General features: G+C 54.0%; 1 protein-coding gene across 1 annotated transcript in view; it reads right to left on the bottom strand.

Annotated features, from left to right (window-relative positions):
- Nucleotides 1–4,655: 4,655 nt before the first annotated feature.
- Nucleotides 4,656–8,078, bottom strand: part of CFAP77 (cilia and flagella associated protein 77) — a 124,439-nt gene continuing 121,016 nt past the window's right edge. Inside the window, exon 6 of the mRNA XM_081802646.1 lies at nucleotides 4,656–4,778. Within this exon, the coding sequence (XP_081658772.1) occupies nucleotides 4,656–4,778 (123 nt within the window). The remainder of the gene's footprint in view (nucleotides 4,779–8,078) is intronic.

Raw genomic sequence — 8,078 nt, 5'->3', positions numbered from 1 at the left:
TGGATTTAGAATCTGCGGCCTACCAACAGGCTTCCTCTTCAGACTTCTAGCAACGCCCTGCCAGGCAGAAACAGAAATCTCCATTGACTCCCTACTACCGACCCTGATAAAAATCCTGCATGACAGACTCCAGAGTCCTGTCTCTGTTCTTCTGGCCTAGAAAACAATTATCTGGTTATGTCAGTGGGAGAGACAGAGAAAGAGAGGCAGAGACGCAGAGAGGGATGGGGAGAGGAAGAGAGAGAGGGAAGGAGAGGAGAGGAGAGGAGAGGAGAGGAGAGGAGAAAAAAATGAATGAGGATGAGGTTTGGGCTCTTGTTTAAAAACCGGGAAGTAGACCCAAGTCAGTGGGGGTTGAGCACGAACAGAAAGCCAGACCTACCACCCAAGAGGTCTGTCCCAGTCCTCGTTTGGCGGCTAAGTCACTCTGCAACCCTCTGTCTTGTCTGGCAGGACTCGATGTTTTCTCAAGCCCCTCCCTGTTCCCCGAGTCCTACTTCCAGAGGCCCCATCTAGGCACTCTCACACCCCACCCCACGCCTGCGCTCGCTCCCCCTCCGGCCAAGGGCTCAGCAGCAGGGACAGGGCCCCCTCCCACCTCAGAGGGCACCTCAAGGAATTTCAAGCTGACCAGGGCAGGGTCCAGCTGCTTCCCTGTGGCTCGTGAAGGCCGTGCACATGGGCCTCTTTGTTTGGTGAAATCTCTGATGGGATGTTGCCAAGAAACTCAACCAAGACGTAAAATGCTAACCAGCAAGGAGATGAACAAAACCAGGGGCATAAGACCGTACCTCTGGTGGCGGCCGTCCTCGAGAGGCCATTTATTGGTGGTTGATGAGGAGGACTTGGGATGCAAAGCTCAGCTCTCCCCGTTTCCACCCACCTTGGAGAAGTAGTTTTGGGAGCAGGCTCTGGAACGCGTGGGGCTTGCTTATTTTCCACCTGTGAAGTGAGGGTGGTGGTGGTAGAGGGAGGTTAACCGGTGATTCCCATGGCCCCTCCTGGCTGGAACCTCCAGGACTCTACCCTGGGTCATGAAGGGCAGGCAGAGCAACCCCAGCTCTGCTGGGGGGACCCCCAGTCAGGGTCGACGCAAGCGAGCACAAGTGTTTGGTCCGATGCAACTGGACACCCAAGAAGGTGGCATCAGACCGGAATCTGACCTGGGGCTTGAAGTGGGCGCGAATAATTAATGAGGAGGGAGGGACTCCGGGAGGGAAGGACCGGGAACTTCTGCGGCCTCTGACTTGGATTGCCAGAGGGTGGCGCTGTAGGACAAGGAGCTGAGGGACTCTCGGAGGAGAGCTGCTCAGGCCTGGGCCAGGGGCACCCAGAAGCTGGGATCTCCAGGACAGGACGCAGCCCCGGGGCATCTGCCCCAGCCCCAGCAGGTCTCACGGCACGCAGCCCACCCTGCTGGGGCCCGACGTGCTTGCGCAAGCCAGAGAGCTACCCCGTAGCTTTTTCTGTCCCACTCTGGACTTTCCCCTTGGCCCAGGTCCTTGGAAAAGCAGACCGGGAGGGGCCCCTTCCCTCGTCGTCTCAGCAGAGATTGCCCCACCCTTTGGTGGACAGAGCATAACTTCGGGTCCCTCAGGAAATTCTGCGTCCTGATGTGCCTCCTTCCCCTTCCTGTAGGGGACTTCAGAGCAAAAGAGTGGGTTAAATTCAAAATATCTTTACCTTCTTGAGGTACCTGGATGTAAGGGCTTTTGTTCCTTTATTATTATTATTATTTTTTTTTTTTTTTTTTTTTCACAGAGAGAGAGATAGCGAGAGCAGGAACACAAGCAGGGGGAGTGGGAGAGGGAGAAGCAGGCTTCCCGCCGAGCAGGGAGCCCGACGTGGGGCTTGATCCCAGGACCCCGGGATCATGACCCGAGCCGAAGGCAGACACTTAACGACTGAGCCACCCAGGCGCCCCTTTATTATTTTTTTAAAAGATTTTGTTTATTTGAGAGAGAGAGAGAGAGCATGAACTGGGGGGAGGGGCAGAGGGAGAGGGAGAAGCAGGCTCCCTGCTGAGCAGAGAACCCGCTGAGCAGAGAACCCGATGCGGGACTCGATCCCAAGATCCCACGATCCCACTACCCCAGGATCCCAGGATCATAACCTGAGCCGAAGGCAGACGCTTAGCTGACTGAGCCACGCAGGCGCCCCAGCTTTTGTTCCTTTAAAAGCACACCCTCGTCCCTCAGCTGCTCACAGGATTCTGGTTGCCCCTTTTCAGTGCGCTTTATTAATAAGAAGACAACAATTCACATCAGTCTCTTGCTTCAAAGTGCCGGCTGCTGTGCTTCTTATGTTGTACACATTCTCAACTGTAATCACGATCTAATTTAGCTTGAGATGTCCTGTACCGTGCCAGGGTCCAGTCTCACAGGTGAGGCACAAAGACGTTAAGACACTTACTTGCTCGAGGGCACACAGAAATTACTTGATGAGGCTGGGCTTCATGCTCTTGACCACATGGAATGGCCGCCAGCTCAGCGGCCAGGCCCCTCGGGCTCTCCTGTTTTCCCACACCAGGCTCCCTGCGCCCTGCCGGTCAGAAGGCTTCAGGATGGCTTTGGCCAAGATCAGTGGGGGGTGCTTGTTTCCCTCTGGCTCGTGTGGTGGAAGGGGGATCTCCAGCCCTTGGAGGAGGTTGGGATCTGTCAAGGCCCTGGCTGGGCTAGGTTCCTGGGGGGCTGCTAGTGTGGGTGGCGTTTGTCTGGCATTGGAAGGCATGCGTGTGTGGGGGTGGGGGTGGGAGGGCTGATCAAGAAATCCAACCAGACCTGTAACCACCGGACTTGGGTGTGTCTCCTGGCCCAGCGCTCGGCCCGCAGGGGGCGGGGGGCGTGAGCTGTAGCAGCTGTTGGAGCAGCGGGGTCCTTCCACAGTTACCACTGGTACTTACATATGCCAGGCCCTTGGGATCTTGGGTCCCTGATCCCATGCAACATCCCTGCTAGAGAAGAGACAGGCAGTAAACCAGGCATCATTGTTTGGTTGAGAATAAAACAAGTCGATGTGAATTTTACTGGTGGTGATTTCAGGGACCGCCTTTTGAGTAGGGGACTTGATTTTTGAGCTAAGATCTGAATGACAAGAAGGGGTGGGCAGGTGACAGTTGGGGACCCAGGTGTTCCAGGCAGAGGGAAAAGCAAGCAGGAAGCCTAAGGCAGGAGTGAGGGCTGTGGCTGTGGGTATAGTGCCCAGAGGTGGGAGATGAAGCCAGAAGGACGGTCTTTGACAGCCTCCCCTAGGACGCCGTGGGCTGGGTGAGGAGTGTGGAGTTTGCTTCAAGAGCAGCAGAAGCTGCTGGAATGCTAGGGGGCTGCTCAGTGGAGAGCATGGTTGGGAGGGTAGCGGGGAGAGGGCAAGTTCTCCAGAGACATGGTGGCGCTCAGAGAGGAGGGGACGGGTAGGGGTCTCTTGGAAGCCATGCTGACAGGCTTGTCTCTGGATTCGAGGCGAGGGAGGAGGGAAACAGTAATGAAGATCTTGGCTTCAGCAGCAGGGTTGATGGTGTCACATACGAGATGGGGGAAACTGAGGGAGAAACAAGTTTGGGGGGAATAATCAAGTGTTCTGTCTTGGCCAGGTTGGCTAGAGAGGAATGCCAGACACTGGAATGGAGACGTCAGCCGGGCAGTTGGAGGAGTGAGTCTGAAGTGCGTCTGAAGTCCCGGGGAGGGCTCTGGGTCGAACTCTTGGGTTTTGGACTCTTCAGACCAGAAGTGAGATTTAGAAACTGGAGGATGTGCCTGACTTCATACAGGCACCACTGGGATCGGGTATGTTGGAGAAGGTAATCTCCCTCGAAGGGTGCCCATATCAGAACACCATCTGACGAGTGTGAGGTGGGCTCTCACACCGGTGGTAGGTTTAAATAAAGATACAGTAGGAAGAGGACAAATAGCAATTTTAATTTAAAATAGACCAGTATATAATTTGTGGGGAGAAGGTAAGAACACAAAGAGTGATTGAGGTAAGAAGCACCCAGGAGCTTGGCTGAAAAGTTCCTCAGCCTGTGTCTCATCCGCCCACCTACCCACCCACCCAGAAGGCTCTCTCCTTTGGGCGGGGTTGGCCTTCCCAAGGTCCGTCTGGGTGGAGAAGCCCATCTTGGCCTGCCTCATTGACAGGCCCCTGGCGTGGAGGAGGTGGGGGCAGGCCCTGAGGCCCGAGCATGGGCTCTTGCCATTCATTGTCAGGGGTCCCCGAGAGAGAGTGTACTGGCCTGGTGAGGTATCAGGCATCCCCAAAGCACAGTTAAACTCATGTTTGGAATATAAAATGAGGGCTTTCTGTAGGAAATACACAGGTTGTTCTTCACACTCAATGGGCAGAGCCTTGGAATCGACCCTTTGCCTGGAGTCTAATAGCTGCCTGGTGATTTGGATTCATCTTCCCAGGTGAGGGCTGGAGAACCAAGGGTGGGTGGGCTCCTGCAGGAAGGGGAGTCCCTAGCTAGAGGGTCAGTGGGGCTAAGGTAAGTATTGGCAAACCTAAAAGGAGGGAGGGACTCTTACCAAAAAGAATCCATTGAAGACCTGAATTTGAGGTCCTTGCCAAAGCAGAACCCGCGTAAAAGTGGGGAGCGTCTAACGTGAGCTGGGGCAAGAAAGGTGAGTCCTCTGAGGATTTTCTACTGTGCCAAGAAGGCTTTAGGGGTGGGTGTAGTTGCCCATTCGCAGGGTCCCCTGGCGCACCGCATGCTCCTCCTGGTGGGCTCGGAATGCTCTCTGGCGATCAGCCTCGGTGGGGAAGGTATCGAGATGGGGATGCACCTATGGAAGGGGGAGAGCAGGTCAGTGGGCATGCGGTTCCTTCCCCGTGTTCCCCTTCTCTCCTGGCCTGCCCCCCACTTCCATCTCTGAGCAGTAACACAAATCACTGTAAGAGGGAGGGAAGCGAAGAGTGAGTGCGGGGAGCATCCTAGCACCGAGGGGTGATGATGAGCTGCGGGCGGAAGGCAGCGAGGGCAAGGCTGCTCGGCTCCAGATGCCACCCTTTCAGAGGAAACTTGAGGGGGCAGATCCAATGAGTGTCTCTTCGGTTAAAATGTGAGGCAATCAGTATTTCAGTCTGCCCTTCCTTCTCAAGACATGGCGGTGGGCGAAAACCCCTCCTGTCTCGTGGGTCTGTTCCGTCACCTCCAAGAGCAAGAAAATCTCCCTAAAATGGCATTTCTCCTATACGATAACCTATGGGAGGCCCAGGGTGGAAAGGTTTTGTACTTGCTTGTTTGTTCATTCATTCGTTTGTTCATTCATTCATTCATTCGTTCATTTGTACATTCATACATTCATTCACTCATGCATTCATGCAATGCGTATTTATTGAGTAAAACTCTGTGCCAGGCCCTGGGGATACGGCAGGAAACAAGAGGGATTTTCTGTCCAATCAGGGAGCTTTCAATCTAGAGGACTGAAAGCAGACATCAACAATAATTATGCAGCTGTTTCACTAGAACTGATAGAGTGGGGGGTGTGCGGTGAGCACCGAAAGCATAAGCTCAGCCCTCGCGGGAGTCGGGGGTGGCCCTCTGGGGAGGAGATGTGAGGGGGAGGCTGGAAGGGTGAGCAGGGCCTTCCCAGGCTAAGGGGGCAGCGTGCATGCTGGCCCCCGAGCCCACTGGAGCTCCAGTTCATGAGGGGACGAGGTGGCCGTGGCAGAGGGGGGCAGGGGTTCCCTCTGGGTTTGCAGGAGCAGCTGAAAGCTCTGCTATGTCTTCAGGATGACAAAGCAGGACCCATTCTTGTCCAGAGTCCAGGCCAGGGCCACCCTCTGGGTGGGGGTAGCCAAGCCCATGTTGCAGGCAGCGTTTCGGTGTTGAAAGAGGGGAAGGGAAAGATGGGGGAAGGATATGATAGTAAAAGGCAGTAGAAGACAAGGAGGAACTTGTAAAGTCTCTGTGCTTGTTGGCGGGGGGCATACTCTGGCCCTGTCTGGGAACACAGAGGCCTGGGACCTCCCCACCCCCAGGGAAAGTCATGACCCTTCACACGAGCTGGTGGCCCAACTGGTTTCCTGATGGTAGAGAACTGGGTAATGTCTCCACTGAGACCAGGTGCAGAACTGATGTGACCTCTTGGTCCCCTGAAGCCTGCATCTGTGGGACACCGCCAGGCCCCCCCCAATCCAAGGTCTGGGCCACCACTTAGGGTCCGCCAGACCCTTGTTGTGGGCTGTCTGGCCTCAGGTCCTGGGAGCATGTGCTCACCATCAGGGTACTGAGGGCCCAGTGGAACCCAAGCTGACTGTGTTCATCATTTTACAGATGAGGAAACAGTCTAAGGTTGGCTACACAGGGAATCCATGTCAGAAAAACTCTGTTTTAGCCCCCACCCCTGGGCACTAAATTGTGGATTCTTTCTAGAAAATTCTGTCGCAGTCACAGCTCACACTATGTCTGGGTAACCCCCCCACACACACCTCAACTCGCTCATGAGGTGGAAGGGGGTAGGGGCTGCAGAAGCTTATTAGGAACTCATAAAAGTCAGATGGTGGTGGGTTGATTTAGGTGTTACTGCAGGACATGAACCACATTCTTCATTCTTGGGCAGGTAGACCCCTTGGAGACTCTGCAGAAAGCCATGGACCCTGTTCTCTGGGGGAAAAAAATATCCCAAGTCCTAACATACAAAATGGTGTGGGTTACCACTTAAGATTTGTGGACCCTTTGCAAGTCCCCCGTGGACTGTCTGCATGTAGCAGCGCTTCCAGGACCCATAGCAGCCCCAGCCTCAGGTTTTGAATTTCTTGGATGTACATCGGGATCATCCAGGGTTCTTGCAACCCAGGCAGGGCCGGAACCCAATCCCAAAGCTCCTGAGTCCTCTTAGGGCAGGGCCCTTGCCATAGTCACCTAATGCCTACCTGGACCCAGGGCTCAATACCTGTGCTCAACTCCCTTTGGTCAATCAAACCATAATTTTGTTCTCAGCTGCATCTCCAGTTTCAGAAAAGTTCTCAGTGGCCGCACAAAAGTTATTGGGAAGAGAGAAGACCCTACACTTTGTGCAGGAATAAAATAGCCAACAAATAAAAGGCTTCCAAGGTGTACCCCCGTGTCCCTTCTGGCAAGGATGGCTTGGTTTTTACACTGTGATATGATTTTCCTGACACCCATGCTTCCCAGAAGGCAGCTAGAGACGCTCAGGAGGGCTGGCACTTTGGATCTCCAGAGACCTCGTAGGCACCCTGGCTGATTCAGATGCCCAGCCAACTGGGACTCCTACGTGTTCTGGGTCTCCTGTAGCATTCAGAATGTCAAGGCTCGCTGGTGGCCAGGCTCCTACCAGGGAAGCGTAGCTCTGCAGCCCACATCTCTGCTGTTTCCACACATCCCCCCTGGCCCTTGTGGGCTGATCCCCCAAAAGATATGGTGATCCCCAAAAGATATGTCCACATCCTAACCACTGGAACCTGTGGATGTGACCTTATTTGTACAAAAGGTCTTTTCAGATATAATTAATTTAAGGCTCTAAAGATGAGAACATCCTGAATTATTCAAGAAGGCTCTGATTCCAATGACAAGGATGCTTGAGACAGAAGACGCGGACACAGAGGAGAGGGCCACGTGAAGTCATAGTGATGTGGCCACAGTTCAGGAACGCCAGGAGCCACCTAGAAGAGGCAAGGAAGCATTCTTCCCTAGGTCCTCTGGTGGGAGTGCAGCCCTGCTGAAATCTTGATTTTGGATTTCTGGCCTCCAGAACTTCCAGAGAATAAATTTCTATTGTTTAAACCACTAAGTTTGTGATAATTTGTTATGGTAGCCTCAGGAAATGAAAAGAACCTCCAAGCCATTCCCTGGGAATTCAGGATGCAGGAATGGCACATGGTGCTGATGGCATTCGGTGGGTGGTGTTGATTTGGTGTTGATGGTGGGTGGTGTTGGTGGATGGTAGGTGGTATTGGTTTGGTGTTGATGGTGAGTGGTGTTGGTGGGTGGTAGGTGGTGTTGATTTGGTGTTGATGGTGGGTGGTGTTGGTGGGTGGTAGGTGGTGTTGATTTGGTGTTGATGGTGGGTGGTGTTGGTGGGTGGTAGGTGGTGTTGATTTGGTGTTGATGGTGGGTGGTG

This window comes from Leptonychotes weddellii, chromosome 14, assembly GCF_054177405.1.
Source record: "Leptonychotes weddellii isolate Sample4059 chromosome 14, ASM5417740v2, whole genome shotgun sequence".
NCBI lineage: Eukaryota > Metazoa > Chordata > Mammalia > Carnivora > Phocidae > Leptonychotes > Leptonychotes weddellii.
This window is presented reverse-complemented; position numbering and strand designations above follow the sequence as displayed.